This window comes from Ambystoma mexicanum, chromosome 10 (genome assembly GCF_040938575.1).
Source record: "Ambystoma mexicanum isolate Mex_15411 chromosome 10, UKY_AmexF1_1, whole genome shotgun sequence".
Classification (NCBI taxonomy): domain Eukaryota; kingdom Metazoa; phylum Chordata; class Amphibia; order Caudata; family Ambystomatidae; genus Ambystoma; species Ambystoma mexicanum.
The window spans coordinates 594143040-594167309 of record NC_090932.1 but is presented as its reverse complement, the minus strand read 5'-3'; the positions used below and the strand labels follow the sequence as shown (position 1 = coordinate 594167309).

General features: G+C 48.6%; 1 protein-coding gene across 7 annotated transcripts in view; it reads right to left on the bottom strand.

Moving 5' to 3' along the window:
- Positions 1-24270, bottom strand: part of ACSL3 (acyl-CoA synthetase long chain family member 3) — a 3215977-nt gene that overhangs the window by 2400347 nt on the left and 791360 nt on the right. For all 7 annotated transcript variants that reach the window (XR_011276042.1, XM_069618147.1, XM_069618145.1 and 4 more), the window contains exon 4: positions 12930-13039. Coding sequence is in view for 6 of the 7 variants with exons in the window: in XM_069618147.1 (XP_069474248.1) it covers positions 12930-13039 (110 nt within the window). In the remaining variant the exon portion in view is untranslated. The remainder of the gene's footprint in view (positions 1-12929; positions 13040-24270) is intronic.

Below are 24270 nucleotides of genomic sequence, written 5' to 3'. Positions count from 1 at the left end.
CTTGTATCTGCTTAGATTCACATGGTGTGCATAGGCCGTCATCTAGCGGAAGCTGCGGAGTATTACAGTTGTTATCGTTAACTCGAAAAGGGACGTCGACAAGGCGTGCCAGTAATACTATCCCGAGTGTGACGTCCACGGTATCCGCGATGGTGTAGCGTGAGTACAGTTGTATCCAAGCAGATACTTATTAGACAAGCTCATAGCATCCATGCACCTTCCCTCCGAGGGGAGGAAGGGTGTGTCGCATGTGAATCTAAGCAGATACAAGCATCAGGAATACGATTACGGTGAGTAATGTATCCCTTCTGAGGCTTGTGGAATCTGCTTAGATCACATGCTGTGCATAGATTAGGGAGCAGTGGAAGAAGGAGGAGGTGGTATGTGAGAAGGTTCATGAGTGAATAAATGTCTTAGAACCACTTGTCCCACTTGTGTATCTGTCTTGAAATGAGCGTCAATGCAGTAGTGCTGAGTGAAAGTATGTACTGAGCTCCATTTAGCCGCTTTGCAAATGCTGTCTAAGGGGACATTTGCAATGAAAGCCAGAGTGGCTCCAGTACCTCTTGTGGAGTGGGCCCTCAGAGTAAAAGGCAGTGTTTTATTAGATAAGGAATAGCAAAGTTCGATACATTTGACTATCCACATAGAGATGGCATTTTTAGAGATGCAGTCTCCTTCTCTGCCTGGCGCTATGGAGACAAACAGTTGATCTGTCTTTCTTAGCGGTCTGGTTTTGTCTACATAGTAGGGGACCGCTCTCCTCACATCTAGTGTGTGGAGTTTTACCTCAGCAGAGCTTTTGGGTTCCTGGAAGAAAGCCGGTAGCTCAATAGACTGGTTTACATGGAATTTGGAGATGAATTTAGGTGAGAACCTAGGGTGAGTGTGTAAAATCAGTTTGTCCTTATGTAAAGTAAAGAAAGGACCCTGCACTGACAAGAGCTTGGATTTCACTGATCCTTCTTATGGAAGTGATGGCTACTAAGAAGGCAGTTTTAGAAGTCAGGTGTGTGAGACTAGACTTGTGCATAGGCTCGAAAGGGGGTCCCATGAGCTTAGCGAGTACCATATTAAGGTCCCAACCTGGTGGTGGGTTAGAGATGGGAGGGTGGAGTCTCTTTACCCCTTCCATAAATGCTTTGATGGCTGGTACCTTCCACCATGAGACCTTGTTATGGGAAGTGGTGTAGGCTGACAAAGCCGCGAGGTGTACTTTTAGGGAGTTAAAAGAATGTTAGATAGAGTACAATAAATGGGGATGATTTTCTTATTCTGGCACCACATTACAAATAGTTTCCATTTATCATAGTAACAGTGCCTAGTGTTCGGTTTTCTTGATTCCTTCAAGATATCCATACATCTCTGGGGTAGACTAAGATGTCCGAACTCTATGACTTCAGGAGCCATGCTGCCAAGTTCATTGAGTGTGGCTGTGGGTCCTCCGTGCTGGGTGAGTAGCACAGGAGTTTGATGGGATCGCACATCACCAGTCTGCGCAGATGTGGATACCACGGTTGTCTTGTCCACATATGAGCAACAAGGATCAGCGTCATCGGTTCCTTGGGTAGCTTGTTCACTACCTTCCTCATGAGAGGAGTTGACGGAAAAGCGTAAGCAAACTTCCCTGACCAGTTCATCCATAGAGCGTTCCCCTTGGAGCTTGGCTGGGGGAACCTGGACGCGAAGTCTGGGCATTGACGATTTTCGCTTGTGGCGAATAAGTCTATAGTTGGGAAACCCCATTGAGAGAAGAGGTGTTCTACGATTTCTTCGCGTAGATGCTACTCGTGTTCCTCCGCTAGGGGATCTCTGCTCAATGAGTCTGCTAGAGCTTTGAGTTCCCCTGGAACATGTTGTGACGACACATACATTTTCCGTCTGAGTGCCCATTTCCAGATTTTCTGTGCAAGTCTGGATAGATTTGGAGAACATGTACCCCTGTTTGTTGATATAAAACATTGCTGTGGTGCTGTCTGTTAGGATCTGCACCGACAGGTTTGTTAAATGGGGTTCAAACACCTGAAGGGCTTTCAATACTGCCAGAAGTTCCAGCACATTGATGTGGTTCTGAGCTGCAGTGTAAGACCATAGACCCTGGGCTATGTGGTGAAGGTAGTGAGCCACCCACCCTGGCAGTGAGGTGTCCGTTGTGACCATGGCTTGTATCTGCGGGTCATAGAAGGGTTTCCCTTTGGTCAGGTTTTCTCTCGTCCACTGGCAAAGATTTTGTACTAGTGTTGGCAAAACAACCACTATATAGTCCCAATGACCACTTGCTCAAGACCATTGTTTCGCCAACCACTCCTGTATGGGACGCATGCGCAGGCGCACGTGAGGAACCAGGTATATGCAAGATGCCATCATGCCAATTAAACGCATTGTTTTGCGCACCCTTATCTGGCGGCCGGCCTGATAATGTGGTATTTGCAGTAACACATTTTGTACTCTTTCCTCTGAGGGAAAGACCAATCCTTCCTCTGTGCTTAGGATAGCTCCTAAGAACTGTTTGGAAGTGCTTGGCACTAGGCTTGATTTTTTCTTGTTGACTGAGAAGCCCAAATGGAAGAGGAGGATGATTGTTTGGATGTTTTGTCTGCAAATCAGAGGTGATTTCCCCTGTTATTATGAGCCAGTAGTCCAGGTAAGGGTACACTAGGATTGCTTCCCTGCGCAGGTGCGTGGCCGCTACCGCCAGTACCTTTGTGAATACCCTTGGAGCCGAGGCTATTCCAAAGTGCAGCACCTTGAATTGGTAATGCTTGTCCGCCATCTTGAAACGCAAGAATCTTCTGTACGCTGGGAACATTGGAATATGAAAATAGGCATCTTTCATATCCAGTGTTGCCATGTAATCCTCCTTTTTAGTAGGGGAATTACCTCTTGTAGCGTAGTCATGCAGAACTTTTGTGGCTTGACATGCTTGTTTGTAGGGCGCAAATCTAATACAGGGCGCATTGTTAGATTTTTTTTGGCACCAGAAAATAAGTTGAATAAATACCCCTGTTTACCTGGTTTAGTGGGACCACTTGTATGCCGTCCTTTAATAGAAACGCTGTTATTTCTTCCAGAAGGATGCGCTGATGTTCCTCCGAGTGGACCTTCTGTTGTAGGGGGTGGTCGTGAATAGTTCTATATAGTAGCCCCTGCTATCGTGGACAGCACCCATCTGTCCGAGGTGATACCCTGCCACGCGTGGGTGAAGTTGGAAATGTGTCGTCGTACTGGAGATGCATGGGAGGGTACTTGGAGCGGAAAGTCAGTTGCTCTGAGGTGGGGTGCCACCTCGAGCTGGGCCTCTGCCCCGATTACCACCACATCTACATTGCCCTCGTGGATAGCCATGGAAGGCTTGTCATTGATTGTTGCCATAGGAACCTTGGCCTTGACTGTAGCCGGATCCTCTCTGTGAATTTTGGCCCCGAAAACGGCAAAAATTACCATTACCCCTTTGACCAGTAGGTTTGTTCGTGAGCTGACCTAAAGATTTTAGAGTGTCATACTCCTCCTTTGCTGTCTTGAGTGCATCTTCTACGGCCTTGCCGAAGAGCACATTAGGTTACACTGTCTTATTAATCAGTGTGGCTTGAGTATCTGGCCTAAAGCCTGACTGGCGAAGCCATGCATGTCTTTTTATAATAGTGCCCTCTGCAATGACCCTCCCGGAATCGTCACCTGCGACAATTCGACTTGAGGAGACAAGTAGACACGGCCCTTCAGTCTAAAGCCACTTGAGATAGTTGAGATTTAAGTGGCCCGGGGCGGACGAAAGTAACGCAGAAACCTCCTCCCACTTATGGCAGTTAAAACTTGCCAAAAGGGTAGCGCTGTTGGCTATTTTTGTCTGGTAGGCTGCTGAAGAGGCAACCTTTCTACCCATTGCATACATCTTCATGCTTTCCTTATCCGGTGGGGCCTCGGAGGAAGCAAGGGGTGTGCCAGCTCTTTTCCTTGTGGTGGTCACCACCAATGAGTCTGGTTTTAATTGACCTCTTATGTATAAGGGGTCTGAAGGTGCAAGCCTGAACAGTTTTTCCACACGCTGGTTAACGGCCCGTGTGAGATTGGGTGCTTCTAAGGAAGGTTGAATTCTACGTTGCACCGATTTTAGCAGTGGGATAAACTGGCCTACTGTCCTTTTGTCCCCCAATAGTTGTTCAGCGAAGTCTCTGTCTTCCTGTACCTCCTGTGTGTCAATACGGATGTGTTCGGCCGCTTTGGCTAAGACTTCATTGAGGAGGGGTTGATTGTCGACGGGGGAATCTACCACTGCAGGGTCTTGATTAATAGGAGAATCTAAGGAGTACATGTTCGCCTCCTGGTCTGTGTCTGGGTCCTCATCATCCCCATAATAAATTTCATCAGTATCCTCTCCAATAGGTTGAGGATCAGATGTTTCCACAAATGAAAGACCTTCCTGTTCTTCTGGATCTATCTCAGGGTCATACAGATTTATAACTCTGCTTTGTACAGGGATATCAGAGCGAGATCTCTTAGGAGGGGGTGGAAAGGCAGAGGGTTGAGAGCCGGAAGGGGCTGTGGTGGGACGAGTGGATTGGAAACTTTGAAGGTAATCTGGATTTTTTTCAAAGAAATTTGCCATAAAGGTCATTCTTCGCATAACCCTATCGATATCTTGCGAAGACCATTCCTTTGAACTTGGTATTACAATGGGTTGAGTGGGAATACCCATATCTTCATTAGTGGGAGGTATAACCTTTGGCCTAGAGTCCTTAGGTTTCTCTATGGGTTTGGACAATATTCCCTTTTGTGATGACCTGTCCCTAGTAGGACTCTTGTCCCTATGGAGGAGTCTTATATGATTTTTATGGTGTTTTTCCCCACCGTGGGGCCCAGAGGAGTGTTTAACAGACTTTTTGGGGCCTGACGTTTTATCAGATGATGAACGTCTAACTTCGGGTGTGGGAGCCGAGGCTTCGTCCGCGGACGAACAGCCTTCGGAGGGAGTTTTCCGTGCGACACCCTTGCCGTCTTTCGACGTCTGAACCCTGTTGTGTGGGTATCTTTTTTTTTTATCAAAGATTTTATTGATTTGAAAATCCAAAGCTCAGCACCCGGTGTATACTGAGTTGAAGCTGCCAACAGAACACCACTCCTCACTATCCTACTCCCTTCTTCACCTTACTAACGCATCCCACCTTTATCGTTTACAGATCTGCCTGAGGACCAATTCCGTTGGTGACGGTGCACGGTACAAATACCTTTAACATTTAACATTTAACTTATCTCTCTGCAATACAGGGTAGGGACGTGGGAAGGGGGGGAGAGTTAGGAACAGCAGGGGGGAAGCAAGGGGAGGGGAGACTGGAAGGGAGAGGAAGATATGCAACATCAACATTTCCAGGTGAGGGTGATGGGATGGGGAGAGAGAAACAATCAAGAAACAAAAAACATTCAGAAACTCAACTTCCGGGACCACGGTCCGACAGACCGTCAACTTGACATCGGATGACCTTGCTGCATAGTCTATTCATGGCAGATTCGTTAGCCCCACTTTCCCGGGGCATCTCTCAGTCTCAGAGGCTGCGGAGCCACCCTTGTCCTTTAGCTAGCCTCTTCCCATCTTCTCCATATTTTGTCCGCTTTTTGCGGGCAACCCCTCGCCACGTATACTCTATGTTCCATTATAGCGCATATGTCCACATCTGTGACCCACTGGTCATAGCTTGGCGTACGTCCCGAGCCCCACAGATGCGCAATGTTCCGCCTGAGAACCGCCATCGCAGTCGACCAGAGCAATTTCTCATAACGGGAAAGGTCAGTTTCACTGGAGATCCCCAGGAGAAGGAGTTTTGGGCATCTCTGTATCGTTTTACCCATAACGCTAGACAGTTTATCACAGCATTTCTGCCAGAGCTGCTGTATCTTACTACATTCCCAAAGAATATGGAAAAAGGTACCTTCTCGTTTGCAGCGTAGGCATCGTGCATCCGAGGATTTGCCCCAGCGGAAGAGGGCCACTCTCGAGGTGCGGTGCAGGATCTTCAGTTGGACCAGTCTTAGCCTTGAGGAAATGGTCGTTTCTCGCGGGTACATCAGGGCCTCCACCCAGTCCTCTGGTTGAAGTGGACCCACATCTCGTTCCCACTTTGTCTTCAAACTGGTTAGTTCCGGCGTCGCAAAGGATGTTATCACATTGTACATGGTAGAGGTGACCTTCCGGTCGACCCGGTCCAGAACTATGTTTCGCTCTAATGGGGAGCTTTCCGGTATGTCTTGCGTTATGTGTCGATGGGTCGTCCAAGCATGTTTCAGGTGCATGTAGTGGTACCTTTCTGTGGCTGGGAGGGAGAACTTCACATGCAATATCTCGAATGGTACCAGGTTGTCCTCATGAACCACATCTCCTATGTTGGTGATTCCTCGCTGGACCCATTCAGGCCATCTGGGCAATTTTCGTATTTCGGGAAGGTTGCAGTTGTTCCATAGGGGATGCGCCAGCGTTAATTTCCTGCCCCATCCTAAGTACCGATGTGCTTCCTTCCATATTCTCACTATATGCGTTACCAAATCTGTTTTTGGTGTGCGGTTCAGGCCTCCATTCAGGTGCTCTAGAGGCGTGGTCTTGGCATTACAGATAAGACCTTTGATGTGTGGGAGGCTTCCGTCCCCATGGAGCATATCATTTATTACCGCCATCTGGCTGGCCCAGTAATAGGACTGCATCCTGAGCAGTCCAATCCCTCCTTCCCAGATAGACCTTTGGAGCGTGGCAAGAGCAATTCATGGGTGTCCTCCCCCCAATAGCAATTTCCGAAGGATGCACTCGATTTTGTGGAATTCTCGCTGGTGGATGTATAATGGAGCATTTTGCAGGATATATAACAATTTAGGAAGGGCTATCATTTTGAACAGGGCCGCTGTGCCCATCAGCGTTAGTGGCAAGGAGATCCAATGGCGAGTATCTTCTGCAAATCTTGTTACAAGGGGGGGAGAAGTTCAGGGTTGTATATTCAGTAAGATGCTTCGTGATACGTATCCTCAGATACTTGAACTGTTCCCTCTCGATCTGGTAAGGGCCAGCCGCTAGGTTTGCCATCGAGGTGTCTCCTAAAGGGAAGAGGATGGATTTGGACCAGTTCACACGTAATCCGCTGAATGCCTCATATTGCTCTAACAGGGGAATGACTCTGGGGCAGGAGTTGCTCGGGTCCTTCAGATATATGAGAAGGTCATCAGCATAGAGGGATATTCTGTCTTACAGGTCTCAGACCATCAGAAGCCTTGCCAGGTTGGCGCATTTCGCAGGAGGATTGCCAGTGGTTCGATAGCGATTGCAAAAATCATGGCTGACAATGGGCAGCCCTGTCTCGTGCCCCTCCCCAGATTGAAGAGGTCCGAACGCCAGCCACTGACTCTGGTCCTGGCCACCGGGGATTCGTACAACAGGCGCACCCACTTCATGAAGTTCTCACCGAAGCCCATGCGGTGCATTATGGTCTAGATGGCCTCCCATCTCACCGAATCAAAGGCCTTTTCAAAGTCAATTGCTAGTAGGGCTAGTGGGCCCGGTATGCTGTTGGCCCTTTCAAGGGCTGAATATAGCCTGTGAAGGTTCATGCGATTTGATCTCTGTGGCATGAAGCCGCACTGGTCCGGATGTATCAGGGTGAGAATAACCTGTTGCAGACAGTCCGCAAGTAATTTCGCCAGTATTTTGGTCTCGCTATTGATGAGTGAAATGGGCCTGCATGAACTGCATCTTTCCGGGGGCTTGTCCGGCTTGGGTATCACTATTATTGTTGCTTCTCGCAGATCTGGTGGGAGAATGCCCTTTTCTAGTGCATGTTGATACATTCGGAGTAGTTGGGGGGGCCACCACATTGGTTCCCACCTTTTGCCATAGCTCAACCGGGAAGCCGTTAGGTCCTGGGGATTTACCGGTTTGGAGGCCCGACATGGCACTTAGGATCTCATCTTCTGTGATCTCCCTCTCCAGCAGTTGCAGTTGCGTCTCATTTAAGGTGGGGATGTCAATTTGGTCCATGATCGTGACGTCCATCTGTGTCGTGGGTTTTCTGTACAGCTCAGCGTAATATTCCGCAAAGCCTTGGCTTATTTCCTGATCCGTCGCTCCTGCGTTCGGCCCTCCTGTGTCGAGCCTTCGGACATGACTGCGTCCCTGCTCCTTCCTTTCCAGCCAAGCCAGCATCTTGCCAGCCTTGTCACCTGTTTCATAGAGTCTTGCTCGCATTGCATAATGCGCTTGTTTTGCATTGTCCATCGCTATGTTTTGCAGCCTTTTCTGTGCTAGTAGCAACGTCCGATTCGAGGCCGGTGTGTCCTCAATTATGTGCCTCTCCTCTGCCTGCTTAACCTGTTGTTCGGCTTCAAGTGTCTTGCTCCAGTGTTGTCTTTTTTTTGCGGTTGTCCACGATATTAGTTCACCTCTTAACACCGTCTTGTAGGCCTCCCACAGTGTTCCTGGGTTCATTGCCGTCTGTGTATTGAGCTCGAAATATGTATTGGTGGTCTCCTGTAGCCTGTCCACAAGCTCGGGGTCACCCAGGTAGTAGCTATTCAGGCGCCAGCTTGGCGGCGGAATCCGCCTGGATGTTATGAGTGTCAGTTCTAGCGGGGAGTGGTCAGAGATGCCTCTGGGAAGTATGTTTATTTCTTGCGCCCTATGTAGATCAGTTGCTGGGCTGGGGTGAAGAGATAATCTAGCCTGGAGAGCGAGGCATGTGCCCCTGAAAAGAAGGAGTATGCTCTCGTGCCTGGGTGGAGTTCTCTTCACACATCGCATAGGCCTAGTGCGTTGGCAAACGTGGCAAGTCTGGTGGGAACATTGGGGCTTCTATTCTGCAAGTGTGATCTGTCCAGGGTTACATTCATGACTTCATTAAAGTCACCTCCCAGTATCATGAGGTTAGAAGTGTCGTTTGCGATTAACGGGGCAGTGGCTCTAGTAGAGTTGAGGGTGCATAGGTGGCTATCAGTGCGATGGAGTGATCCCATAGCTTGCCTGTCACATACACATATCTGCCGCCTGTGTCATGGGTTACCGTCATAGGTGCAAGGGGAGGTTTTTGTGTACCAGGATCATGACGCCTCTTGAGCCCATCGTGAAACCTGAGTGGAGTGTCAGCTTGTAGTTTGTACGTCTGAATAGGGTACAGTCTGTGCCCGCAAGATGGGTCTCAGACAGGAACACTATGTCAGCACCCCGCCTGTTGAGAAATTGCTGCACCAACCGGCGCTTGACTGCATTGCCCAGACCATTAACGTTCCATGTCATAAGCCTCAGTGTTCTGAGAGCGTCGCAACTACCGCTATGTGATGCCATGGGTGCTTGTGATAGTCACTGCCTGTGTTGCCACTGACTGTGTTATGCGCCAGCTGCAAATATGCCCGTGGGTTACCCCGTCTTATCTAGCCATATTATCTTGTGCGTTTGACAGGTCCCATCTGTAACTAAACTTAACAAATCCCCAACCCCCCTCCCCATACTCCTCCCAACTAGAAGCATCAGTCGCCCGAACAAAAAACCCATGGTGTCAACTGGACACCTTACATGCGTTTAACTTAACTTCAAGTAGAGGTGGCCTCCCCCTGCCTGGATCCCCAGGGGGAGAGAGCCCTCCCCTGGGGGTGTGACCAGGGGTGGCCGCCACGTATAATAAACGTAGAGTTTGTTGCACTATCGGGAGGGGGCTCTCCTTGTGTCGCAGTCTTGGGGCATACCGCGGCCGCATCAGGTAAGTGTGTGTAGCCTGCTGTTGCAAGTGTGTGTGTAGACAAAATGATTCAGTAGTTCAACCTGGGTGACCCAACGGGACCTCAGGCATCCGGCAGGCATTGAGGCAGTGGTCAGCCCCCCTGATCTTCCGGTGGGTCTTGCACTGGTGGTCGACGGGCCTCTGGCTGTTGGTCTGGTGGAGGCCTTATGTTCCTCCCCCTGTTGTCGCGGGGGGTCGACCAGTCTCCGTCTATGTTTTGTTCAGCCCAGCGCCAAGCCTCTTTGGGATCATTGAAGTGGACTGTTGTCCCTTTGTGATAAATCTTGAGTTGCGCAGGGAAGAGCAGGCCGTACCTCACTCCCATTGTTTGCAGTTGTTTTTTGAGGTGGTCGAAGGAGTGCCTCGCCTTTTGCACTTCCCTGGTGTAGTCGGGGAAAAAAGGCAATTTTGGAGCCATTGAATCTGTTGGCGCCTTTTGCGCGTGCATGTTGCAGTAGGGCATCACGATCCCTGTAGTTTAAGAACTTTGCAATTATCGTGCGTGGAGGTGCGTCGGGCAGAGGTCTGCCCGTGGGTACTCTGTGTGCCCTCTCTATGGAAAAGAACTTGGAGAAGGCGTCTGGCTCATATAGGTCAGTCAGCCATTGTTCTAGAAAGAGTTCCATGCAGGGGCCTTCAGCCTTCTCTGGTATGCCGAGTATGCGCACATTGTTACCTCTAGATCTGCCCTCTCCATCTTCAATTCTGTCCTCCAGTACCTTCAGTTTGGTTGTGACATTTTGTAGCTGCTGTTGCATGTTATGCATTCTATCCTCTGTGTTGGATATGCGATGTTCAGCTTCCCCGGTGCGTGCCGTTAGTTTTTGGAGATTGTGTCGGAGGAGGGATACATCCATACTTATCCCGTCATTTTCTGCTCCATTGATGTGCGGGAATCGGCTATCGCATCCATAATGTCCTTCAATGAAATTCCCTGGTCCGATTCCATCTCATCCTCGGATTGCGGGTGGAGGTCTGACGCCTGGGGCGGCGGGATGGTGTATTGATCCATCCTGCTTTGTGTGGGGAGTTTCCTTGACTTGTCTTTCTCCATGGTACCAATATCACTAGCTGCGTATGGGTCTGCATGCTTGGCCTGTCTTGCACGCCGTTGCCACCTCGAGCAGAGCTCGGGCGGGGACACTCACCCACGCCTCCCAGCCGCACCGGCACTTCTTCCCCGTCGGTGGCGCGCAGGCTTGCCTCACACGCTGGGCCACACGGGAGGTACGTCCCTCGTTCTCGAGTAGCAGCGCTGTCGGTGGGGGTCCCAGGCGTCCCACGCGATTGGATACGCGCCCCGCCCTCACATCCGCACGGGTCCACTGTAGTCCGCCAGTTGGGAGGGACACCGCCGGAGCCCCACTGGGACCACACTCTTCCTCCGATGTAGTCTGCGGATCAGTAGCAGGCTGGGTTCCGTTGCAGCACGGCCTCACTGCTTCGCGTCAGGGCGTTCGTCCGTGCGTGCCGGCGGCCATTTTGGAGGCTGGATGTCGTACGCCTCCAAACTTCTTGTGGTCATTTCTCTTGAAATTGGCTGCGGTTTCCTCTGCTCTACACCTCGTTTGTGCCCAAGAGTGTCCGACACCACACGGAGGTGTTATCAGCTCTTATGTCGTCGAATTTCAGGTGATTTTACCAGGATGTTTGTTGCGGTTGCGGGAGCCGTGGAGACCTACATCTTTCTCATCCTGCGGCTAGCCACGCCCCTGTCGTGTGGGTATCTTGAACGAGATTGCCCAGAAGACCGGCACTCTGTGGACCGTTCACGAGGTGTTGAATGTTGTCGAGTATTCAACGCATCAGCTGAATGTCGACTAGTGCTTATGTGCTTTGTGGTGAGTGTTTTTGTAGTGCTGTCGCCACCGGGTGTAATCCCCACAACATGGCCACCGGCCTGTCCTACAGGGTCAGGGGTCTGCGCTTGAGTTGCCGAAGCTGCTCCAATGCCCTCGCCGTCCGAAAGTGCGGCGTCGCTGCCATCGCTAAAGGCTCCCTCTACTTCCATGGCTTCGAGTTGCCTGGCGTAGTGGGCACATCCTTTTGAGGAACGGTCCTTCAACGTCTTCGGCTTGAAGAACCTGCACGGTTGACAAGACGTTTCGATGTGGTCTCTCGGGAGACACAAATTGCAAACTAAGTGTTTGTCGACCCAGGGGAATTTGCAATTAAACTTAGGGAAAAACTTAAATGCTGTATTTTCCATAATTATGAGTTATGGAAATGGCAGCTGGCCGAACAAAATGTAGGAAGGGGAGAATATACATTCTTAAATGGCCTCCTAAAAATGGCCTCCCCCCTCTCTCCCTACTGTGTGGGCCGTGGCCCGGGGCGGCCTTCCAAGGCCATAAGGTCCGTCGTAATCGTCTCCGATGGGCAGTTTTCTTTCTCTTTCCTCAGCGTGGTGTTACGGCAGTCGGTGAAAGGATAGAAAGAAAAACTATCATAATTATATAAAGTCAAAGGCTTATCGCCGAAAGGAACTCTGCTATACGCGTCCGTCTAGCATGGCGTAAAGAAAAACAATCTGAGGGACCTCGACGCGTGAGGGATCATGGGTACAGTGGACGTCACACTAGGGCTAGTATTACTGGCACACCCTGTCGACATCCCTTTTTGAGTTTCGAAAACAACAACTGTAATACTCCGCAGCTTCCACTAGATGTCGGCCTATGCACAGCATGTGATCTAAGCAGATTCCACAAGCCTCACAGATATATATATTGTTGATACACTACTGTTGCTTATTAACAAAGGAACTGGCAGTATTCTAGGGCCTGTAGTTTAATTCCCTCTCCACCTTTGTCGAGTCCTCAATGGGGATCTTGCATCTCCTGTGGAAAGCCCGGCCCACAAAATGACACAGGAATTCATTTGAAAATCTAAGCTACAGGACTGGCTATGGCGCTGAAGTGAAGCGAATGTACACAATTAATATTTGTGCTATAGTGTGGATCAGAAACAAAAAAAAAAACATTTGAAAGCTTTATTCACAAGAAAATACTAAATTGCAAATATAGTGTTTCACTTTCACACAAGCAGGAAATATAATGCACAACAAAGACCAAATTATAATGCCAATGATAATCCGGATAGAACGCAATGTGAAAATATAGAATGAAAATGAAGAATTATAGAAATAAAAAAAGGACAGTAGGTATTACATGAGGAATATCAAATATGTACCTTCAATTTTGAATGAAGAAGTTCTTTGCTTGTAATAATGTGGGTCACTTCAGTTTCATTTAAACCATGTGCTATTGCTGGTCCTCCTAATGTGGAATAAAGGGTCACAACTAAAAGAAAAGAAAAATGTTTTGATTACATTTCCAGCCTCCCGTCTTTACACAAAACAGATGACAAATCGATCATAAATTGTGTATTCCAAGCATCTACAGGCAACTGGGTTCATTGACCAGGCACTTACAAATCAATAGACCTATATCCAGGGGGTAACAATTTCAAGTTGAGAGCTACTAGGGAGCCATAAAAAGTAATTTGCCACCTCAATTGCGCACAGACGCAGAACACCATTTCTTACTCGCCACAAAAGTCTTATCACTAACACAGTGAGTGAAAAAAGAATGCCCTGAAAACATAGAATTAATTCTGCCCAACATGAAATGTACAGCAGAGATGCAACTTCACTAGCAGGCTTAATCCAAAATTGTCATTCCTGTGAATAATCGTACAGTAGCAATAGAATTAGTGGTCCCTGAATTCCAAATTAATTCAGCCCACCCATTGTTGAAATGAGGGTGATTTTTTAAGAGGCTTGTTGCATAGCAAAGGAGCAATCATATGCATACAATTTACAACAAAGTACAGCTGCCATCAGCATACACATTCAAAGGTTATTAACTAATTGTGATGCAGTGTGCCCAATCTGCTTGCAATACAAATCTGAAAAAGTTGAAGGTACATAAGGGGTCACTCATTTCTACACCTGGACAAAATAATCTTTGATTCTTTAACATTAAAAATATACTTAGCCCAGACAACAAAGCTCTAGCTCTGTTTCAGGCATAATTGCGCAGTGTCATTTCAAAAGACCACAAGTGTATTGTGTTGAATCATGGTGCTGCGATCCCCAAAAGAGACTCATCCAGGAATAGCTCACAGAGGGGCAGCAAGGGAGCTGGGATGGTGGTGTGCTGCGCTCTGGGGGATGGAACTGGATGAGGTGCTGGCAGAGAGGCAATGCAGGACCTCAGAGGCAGCAACTATTTTACAATTCCAGCATGTCTGCACCACCACAGAACATGGTTGGAGGACTAACGCCAATCCCCAAAGATGAATTTATAGCAATGCAGGGACCCTAAATTGATCAAATAAAAACCTGAGCCCCACGGATCGGACAAATAATATTTGAAAAGACTCAGGATAAAAAGAATAAAGGAAACCAAAAAAGGGAAATCATGATTAAGACAGTAGTCCAACTGGCCAATCAGTAGAGCGAGCCCAACAGAAAAGGACCAGATTGGAAATACCCTGTTAGCCAATGCTGCAAGTAGGGCGGCTTTCCACCAATTAGCAGCCAGCATGAGTAGTCTGGCCATAAAAACAAACAGAGCTAGCTCACTCTGAACTTGTCTCAGTTAGGGACAGGTTCCCTGTACTTCTCTCCAGATGCTGGTAAATGGATGAGGAGTTGTATCCTAGAGGAGGAATTTCTGCCTGGGTGAAGGAGCCTTGACTACACTGGAGTACTGCCTGCCTGGACGCTACATGAAAACCTTTGAAGAAAATGACTGGCCTAGGGTGGTGGGGTGTGGAGGGGGGAAGAGTACCCCTACAGCCCCACCTAAGTGTAACAGTTGGGAGTGATGACCTGCCTAAGAAGCCTGGGAAAAGGCTAAGGCAACAAGTCGATAAGACCCTGGTAGAGAGACCAGGCAGAAGCAAATGCCCTGAAGAGAAGAGGGGCAAAAAGAAAGAGAAAGGGCCATCAAGTAGGAAGAGAATACCCCCAGAGTGGGGTTAAGAGAAGCCAAGAGAGACAAGACTGGCAACAACCCCTGGTGGAAGGGCAAATAGGAGAATGAGCCCCAACAGGTGTTTGGGCACAAAAGACCCCTGAAGCAGAAGATGGGCAGAAGCGAAAGGCTGCCAAAGAAAGTGAGTAACTCAGAAGTCCCAACAGGAGATTGGGGCAGCATACTAAACAACCGAGAGCGAGGGATGAATCAGAGGACTGAGATAAGGAACCATAAAAGCAGGACTCAACTGATCTCTCTAAGAGGTCTGGTACCTGAAAGGCAACTAGAGGTCCCAGTTTGAGTTCTTCGCATGATCGGTCCTGTTGCTATTCCACATCTTTTTCTTTGACATGTAATGTCCACAGCTGTGCACTTCAGAAACTTTTTCGGCAGAAGGCGTCCTGCGTCGATGACGTCGGGTCGATGTCCCTCAAAGGCCTGCATCGAGGGCGATGTCACCGGATGTTATAAATAGGACGCAAGGCGCCCATAGCCTCAGTTTGTGTTTTTTTCCCCCCATAACGTGTGGCACCAATCCAATGCCTACTTGACTGCACATAGCCTTGCGGAAACAAAGATGCACTTGCATAGGAAATTCTCCAGAGGGGCAGGCTGGGAGGGCGATGTGGAATATGTTGGAGGAACATCCAGTCGAAAGAAGGTTACCAGTTGTTAAGTAACTTGTTCTTCAAATGGATTGTGTCCTCCAACGTATTCCACATCTTTGAGACTCCCAAAGCAGTACCAGGCAAATGGAGGAGGGAAAAGAATTTAGAATATCCAATCAGATGGCAGAATAAAGAACCGCCTTACCAAAGGCCATTATCTTGACCATGGATGGTATCCAGGGAGTAATGTTTAATGAAAGTGTGGATAGAAGCCCATGTGGCTGCGTCACAAATATTCCTAATAGGAACTCCCCGTTGGAGGGTGGTGGAAGTAGCCACGACCCTAGTGGAATGAGCTTGCAACCCTTCAGTAGGGTCCTTACCTACCAATCGTTAACATTCAGAAATGGTGAGGATAATCCACCTGGACAAGGTCCGTTTCGTAACAGCCTGGCCCAATCAGTGTCCAGCCTATCCCACAAAGAGTTGATCGTCCACTCTGATCCTGGACATCCTAGAAATATAAAAGCTCAGAGCTCTCCTAGGATCCAACCTATGTAGTCGCTCCTCTTCCTCATCCTGGTAAGGAGGAGGGTAGAAAGAAGGAAGAACCACTTTCTGACTTAAATGAAATTCAGACGCTACCTTAGGTAGAAAGGAAGGAAATACCCGTAGTACAACACTGTGCTTGAGGAACAAAGTAAAGGGTGGCTTAGATTAAAGTGCCTGCATTTCAATCACTCTGCGAGCGGAAGTAACCGCAACCAAGAACACAGTTTTGAAGGACAACAATCTCAAACGACAAGAGTGCAAAGGTTCAAATGGAGCACCCATTAGAAATTTCAAAACCAAATTCAAATCCCAAACCGGCACCTGGAAAGGGGACGGCGGGAACACATTAGTCAGTCCTTTAAGAAATTGAGAAATCAAAGGACTCTTAAAGTAAGCACATTCTTCAGACGAGCGCTTAAAGATAGACAGCGCCACCAGGTACCCTTTAAATGGTACCTACACAAAGGCTCCTGTGGGCCAAAGAAAGTAAGAAAGATAAAACCATATGAATGGAACACTGAAAAGGATCAACATTTTGCCTATGAACCAGTCAAAAAAAACTTACGGCAACGGTACAGGGATTTTGTTGCTGGCCGTCTGGCCGAAAGCAACACCTCCATCACATCATCCAGGAGGTCCCAATCCTTATATCTCAACCTTTCCGATACCAAGCATGAAGGTTGAGAGTCCTGACCTCTGGATGGAGAACCTGACCCCCTCCCATCTCGTGAGAGCAGATCCTCTCTGTAGGAAAGACGGCGTAGAGGGCAGATGGACATTTCTAGAAAATCCGGGTACCACGCTCTCCTGGCCCAATCTGGAGCAATGAGGATCATGCGGGACCTGAACCTCCGTAACACTTGAGGAATGACGGTGACTGGAGGAAACACGTACAGCAGTGGGAATGACCAATCCACTTAGAATGCGTCTCCTAAGGCTCCTCTCGGAAGAAATTCCATCCAGCAAAATCTCTTGCACTTCCGGTTGGCACCGGTGGCGAAGAGATCCACTTGTGGGGTTCCCCAAAGGGTGAAGATCTCCAGAAGGACTTCCTGAGCCAACTCCCAATCGTGAGAGATCATGCTCTGCCTGCTCAGAGCGTCCGTCAAAGCGTTTTGGTCTCCAGCCATATTAACTGCTGAGAGCGAAATTCCCTGCTGGATGGCCCAGAACCAGAGCTGCATTGCCTCTCTGCACAACGGGAGTGACCCTACCCCCCCTTTTTTGTTGAGGTAATGCATGGCCACTGTGTTGTCTGTCATGATCAGGACACTCCTCCGCCGCACAGACGGAAAAAAAGCCTCAGGGCTAGCCTGATGGCCCTCAGCTCTAACAGGTTGATGTGGAGTTTGGACTCCGACAGAGACCAACGACCGCTGGCGGTCAAAGCGTTGGCATGAGTGCCCTATCCTGTGAGGGAAGCATCCGTCACTACAGTCAACTCCGGCCATGGTTGCCAAAACGGCTCCCCCTTCTTCAGGTTCCCTTCGTTGGCCCACCACAGAAGATCCTGGGAGACCGAGAGTGGAATCTGAACGAGATCCGACATCTTGCCTGAAAACTGCAACCACTGCATCTTGAGGACCCATTGCAGGGATCTCATCCTCAACCTGGCCTCTGGCACCAGAAAAATGCAGGATGCCATGAGGCTGAGCAACCATAAGAATGTGAAAACCGGGAGACTCTGGGCACGTTGAAACTTGTCCACCATCTGCACAATGTGATGAGCCCTCAACTTGGGAGGCAAGCACTTACCCAAGGACGTGTCCAACACAGCCCCGATGTACTGGAGCTGTTGGGAAGGTGTCAGATGCGACTTCTTTAAATTGAGGTAGAAGCCCAGCCTGTGGAGAGAGCGACAGGTGAGACCGAGGTGAGCCAATGCTTGCTCGGGAGATTGTGCACGGATCAGCCAGTCGTCCAGGTAGGGGTAGACGTGAATCCCCCCCCTCGCCTGAGATACGCAGCCACCAACACGATTAGCTTGCTGAAGACCATCAGGGCGGAGGTCAATCCGAGTGGCAGGACCCGAAACTTAAAGTGCGAGTCGTCAGCCGCAAACCTCAGATACTTTGTGCTTAGGATGAATCGGCACATGAAAGTAAGCATCCTGTAGGTCCAGAGACACCAACCAATCCTGAAGTTGAAGGGCCTGGAGAACTTGAGAAAGAGTGACCATCTTGAACTTGTCCTTCCTGAGAAGTTTGTTCAACCAACGGAAGTCCAGGATGGGTCTCAATCCCCCTACTTTTTCTTTGGGATCAAAAATAAGAGGAATACCAACCCTTGTTCCTCTACCCTACAGGCGCGAGTTCTATAGCGCCTTTCTCTAGCAGGATCAACATTTCCTGCACAAGGAGTGGATCTGAAAGCTTCAAAGAGAGTTTCCCAGGTGGATTGTCGTGAGGCCGCTTTGGGAAGAGAGTAGCCGTGGGCTATCATATCCAGAACCAACGCATCCGAAGTAATGGCTCACCACTCTTCGAGATGCTGAGACAGTCTTCCCCCAACCGGCGAACCATGGGACATGGCCTCATGAGTGTTTTGGAGCGGCTGCGGCAGCGCCTGAAGGCAAAGAGGCAGTTGCCTGAGCGGCTTTGGCACCCCTATTTCCCTGACAACCACAGGTGCTTTTTCGTTGACTCCTTTGACTGGCAGTCCCTCTCGTTCTACCAAAGGAGGAGAAGTAACGAAAATAACCTCCACCCAACTGCTGTCTCCTAGGACGAAAAGGCAGAGGTTGATGCACAGCTGCGCTTAAAGATTTTGCTGCAGCTTTCGAGGTCTGCAACCTCTCAAGGCTCCCGTCAGCCTTGTTGCCAAACAAATGTGCGCCATCAAAGGGCATGTTCAAAAGACAGGCTTGCACATCCGGGGTAAAACCAAACTTCTGCAACCACGCAAATCTGCGTATAACGGTGCTCGCAGCAATGGACTGGCTAACACTGTCGGCCGTGTCCAAACAAGATTGAAGGGACTCACACATGGCATCCTTGCCATCTTGCACAAGAGCAAGGAACCCATCCCTTTCTGTGGGTGTGAAAACCTTGCTAAGGCACAAGTGGAGTTGGCTGATTTCAATGCTATACTCCCAGCAGAAAATACCTTGCGAGCCTAACCGTTGAAGTATTTGTCGTCCCTATCAGGAGCGATGGTAGAGTACGCCGCCTGCCTCAATGGGGCTGTAGCCGCCTGAACCACCAAACTCTCAGGAGTGGGGCGAGTGGATAAATAGCTGGGGTCGCTAACGGAAGGGCCGTACTTCTTTGTCAACGATTTGTTAACAGCCAGAAGAGATTCCGGTGACTGCCAAGCAGCCGCCAACCTGTTCTGTAAAGTGAGATGAAAAGGTAACACCGGGTCAGAGGACGGACCGTGATCTAAAATGTCAGTTAGATCATCTTGTACAAAATCTTCCTGAGGACTGGACCAGCCCAGATATTCAGTGACCTTAGCCATGAGCCTCTTGTATGACGACTCTGCATGAGCCCCAGGCTCAGGCCTAAGAAGTGTCCAACCCACTACCACCATGAAGGGTTTGCCTCAACTCCTCCAATTGGCTGTCTCCAGAAAAGACAGGAGCCACATCAGGCTCAACAGGGTCCTCAAAGTCAGACCTTTCCTCCTCCTCATAAATGTCATCCAGAGGGAGGTAAAACCCTTGCCTCGGGACAGAAGCGGGCCTGGAGTGTACCACAGGCCTAACAGACTTAGCAGTAGCCTTCCTCCGAGGATCCACCGTATCAGGAACCTCCAACGGTAAATTTCAGGCAAAGATGCGTCGAAGGCTTCGACGCAGAGAGTGTCGACTGCTTCGGCATCGAGAGCGCTGAAGGCTTTGGCATCGACATAGACAATGGTGCCGACGGCTGATAAGAAGGCAAAGCCTCAATGTCCGAATCCGACGGACAGGGCGCCGACTGAGTCGACATAGGCTTCGAGCCCTTAGCAGGTTTCTGTGGTCTCGCTGGGGATGAGGACCGAGACTACCCTGAGCCTTGTCTGAACAGGACCTCAAAAGTTCCTGATGCGAGTCGCGTCAAGGGCCCGAAGGCGTGGGAGCCACGGTACGAGACCGTTCCTGGCCGGCTTTATCTGAAGGCGCGACCAGAACCGTGCCTTGCGATTGAAAAATCACCAACATCTGCTACTTAAAGGCAGCCCATTCCGCCAGAGTCGAGGACTTCATCGGGCATGCCACTTTCCTTGTGGCGCCATTCTCTGAGGAGGATGGGGAAGGCGACCGGTGACGGTGCTTCCTAGAATGCCGGGACGAGGAAGAAGAATGGTGGGAATCACTTTGGGACCGAGATCCCCGGGCTTCCTCCCGACGAGGAGACTCGCCTCTTGAGTCGTCAGTGGAAACCCCCTTGGATGATTTAGATTTTCCGCACTTACTGGGTTTAGAACCCCTACCCACCTGAAGCTTGCCCTTACGCTCCCGCAAGGCCTTAGCAGTCAGCGACTGGCCTTTTGAACAGTCATCAGTGTTGTGACTCTCGCCCAAGCACCACAAACAAATGCGATGCGGTTCGGTGATCGACATTTTAGACTTGCAGTCCCGGCAAGTCTTGAAGCAAAATCGCAGAGTCAGAAGGGTCGAAGAAGAAGACATCTCTACGTTGAAACACACAAGGTGCGCCGAGTTCTCGAAGGAAACACGTTTGTGGAAAAAACTGAACTGAGGCTACGGGCGCCGTGTGTCCCATTTATGACATCTGTTGAAGTCGCCCTTGACGGAGGCCTTCGAGGGACATCGAGCCGACGTCATCGACGCAGGACGCCTTGTGCCGAAAAAGTTTTTGAAATGCACAGATGTGGACATTACATGACAAAGATGTGGAATACGTTGGAGGACCCAATGCATTCGAAATGTTGTTACTCAGATTTGATATTGGGAGCAACGCAGCTTTGAATTTTGAAGGCAGCAGGTTGAAAACGTGCTTAGCTTGCAACTTTTTTTCCTATTTGGAATAACAGAGTGCGTGGCTGTGAGTGCCAGGAACTGCAGCCTGCAGAGTGAGGCTGAAGGCAAGAAGCAGTGGCAGGATTGTTTGAAACCGGTGGGAAGTGAGAAGCCACGTGATCATTGTACAGTGACCAAACATTTTGTCAGTGATTAGCTGAAAAAGTATCAAATCACTCTGAAAGAAAAGTCACTGAGGTCCTCTAGTGATTCTCTGCTTTGGGCGGTGACTGCAGGCAAACGGCTTTTGAGCCGTCTCCATTAACATGTTTAGGTAAAGCGGAGCACGGTAGGTGGCAGTTTCTGTACTTTTGATAACTAGCCAGGGTGTCTGCCGTCTCTCTGGTTTGGGCGGTGACTGCAGGCAATTTGCCTTTGAGCCGTCCCATCATTATTTGTAGGCAAAACCAAGCTTAGTCAGCTGACAACTGCTGAAGTTCTAATATTCACTTGCAGTTTTCCTTTGCTTAGGGCGGTGACTGCGGGCTAATTGCCTTTGAACTGACCCATTAACACTTAGGCCAAATTGAGCCACAGCAGTTCTCAATTAAGAAAGTATGGATAATTAGCTACTTTAAAACTAATTTATCTACAAGTTTAGGTAAATGACATATAGACTGTATCTGTTTTAGTTGTATTTTAGACTGATCAATTTGATTTTAATGTCTGTCATGATTTGTATTTAATATTGTGTAACACTGTTACAGCATTTTGGGTCCTATTTGTTGTTATTGTATTTTAGAGGGTAACCAATCTGATTTTAACCTATGTTATCTGTATTTATCTTTGCATAACCTTTCCTTGGAAAGATTACCGCTGTATAGTTTGGTGTAAATGAATATATATATATATATATGTTCATTGATAAGTAGTGATAAGGCCAACCGATTTACTCATTTGGAAAATAACGGGGTTAAAGCAACCCCCTTAGAATTAGGAGGCGAAGCTGTGGCCATGGAGCCTCTCGCGAGTCCAACTGTATCGACAATAAGGTCTGCCTCTACCACAGATACTGCTCAGTTAAGCCTTCCATGTACACATAGGGCCTCATCACGAGTTGGGCTGTATTCCCGGCTGTAATACCGCCGACTGTAATAGCCCTAGCACCAACCGGCCCAGTGGTATTACCACCGGATCAGGGGTTGGGCCTTAACGGTAAATCCCCATTCCCGATTGGATCCAATGGGGGATTTTCAGTGCCAATACTGTGGGCTAATACAGCCGGCTGTAATACTGACGAGAACAGGGATTTTCACCTCCAGAAAAAAGCTGGAGGTAAAAAAGCCGATTTGACGCCCAACTCATGATAGGGGCTGCCCTTAAATGCAGCGGTAATACCGTTACCACCGCATTTAAGGGCTACAGCCCAACTCATGATGAGGCCTATAATGTTATAAACCTTGAGGCAGTAAATGATCAAGTCAATGTAAGCAATGACCACACTTACGGGTGTTCGTGATGCTCGTCGCATTTCTTTCTCTTTTGAAACTGGACAAACACTAGATGCAAATCTCTCACAGTCTCCATAATTATTCACTTCTGAACCTTCGAGGTATAAGAATATGACACCAGTTCCAGATCGTTCCTTTAAAGGTTTGTTGCAAAATTTAGAGATTGCTTGTTTCTATCACATATGGCTCGCTTCTATCACATCTGCCTCTCTCCGCAACCTTCCTCTTCTCTTCCTCTTTCTCTCTCACTCTCCCACGCTAACCTTCTTTTTCTTCTCTCCTGCTCCCTCCTTTGTTCTCTTCCCCAACCTGCTCAGTTCGCTAACTGGTCGGAGCCTCACAGGTCCCAGGCTCTCCTGCCAGTCCTGCACTTGCCACCAGACTGTGCCTTGCACTACTGCACTCAGAATACGTTCCATGAGAATGGTAACCACTCTGCACTTAACCCTGGCCCCTGCTGGACTGGGCACACTTGTCTCCTTTCCCCATCCTTGCACTTCCTGTCTGTGCACTTGCACAACCTTAAATGTACTACGCTTAGCAGGTCGGTCTGTCCTGTTCTCCTCCGTCTTTCCCTCCCTAACTTGGTTGTTCCTGATATACTCACATTGATGACCAACATTTTTTGTCTTTGCATGTCATTGTCCCCCCCCCCACCCCCATCCCCTTCTCTCCCCACTTTGGTCACGCACTTATACCAGTAGAAATGCCTCTGGCCTAGTATGCTAGTTGTTCTTAGATCATTCAGAATCTTCAAGGCCTAAGAATGACGAAATTATCCCCTTGTTCCCTTCCCGCTTTGAAGCACTTGTGTATAAGCACTTGGCAAATAAACAATTTAAATTACAATATTCCACCCGATGAGGCTCCAAATACCCCGGGGGCCAGCCCTTCGTGCCCTAAACTCTACGCTCTCCCAGATGGCCAATTCTTATGATTCAATTGCAGAGAAATTCAGTGAGCAACGTTCCCTCCTAAATGCCATGTCATCCAAGATGACTTTTTTGGAGGGCTTTATTTATGGGAAAGTGCAGAGCTCAAGGGAGTACACTCAACCCAAGCAGTCGGACCTATCGGGTACTTTAGCGATCTCAAATAGCTTCAAATCGAGAAACAAAAGATAAAATCGACTGCAGAGTCCAACTTATGGCCAGGTCAAACCTCAGAAAGCAGATGTGGCAACAAATACAGTGAATGATAAAACCTTTGCATAAGGGAACAAAAAAACAAAATATGAAAAATCCCTGTAAAGAGCAGTGAAATGGTTGGTGCAGTTCTATGAGGAACCTATGGCATTCCCAGAGTGTGTCTCCTGCAATTGAGTTTGAACCGTTAGGCAATGATCAGCCTAGGAAAGATGAGCAAACAAACCGATCTGGCAAGGATTCCTTATTGACGTCTCTGAAAGCCAAAAGTAAGAATACAAATTTAAAGGCCAGAAAGTGCTGGCAAACAGGTTCCATTGATACATTCGTAAAAAAATAAAACACATGGCAAATGAAAAGTAGAGATCTTAGTATGTTGTCGGTATACTCTGAGATGGAAAGTATGGGTGACCGGCGGGCATGAACTTGGCCGACTTGGAGGATCTTTCACCAACCTCGCATCTGGTTGAGGTATTAAGTAGAACTCCTTAGAGAACAGTTGTGAGAGAATCGAAGGGTGGCAACTCAGGGAGGGACACAAGCCTGCCAGGTGTAATGATGCCACCGGTGGCACCGATCTTTCTGCCTCATAGATCCAGGCCGATGACAACTAAAAGTACACTTTCAATAGAAATGGGCCTAAATGGTTGTCCGACCACAAATGCGACAGGTGAAAACATGTACGCAATATCATTGCCAAATGGACAGGCAGAGGGCTCAATAGTTGATCTAGGAACATCGAATTACAGCCTTTTTTAATTCTAGAGTAAAAAAGACAAAGATCTTCTCAGTTGACCAAAGTTGACTCATTCCTGGACAAGACTCT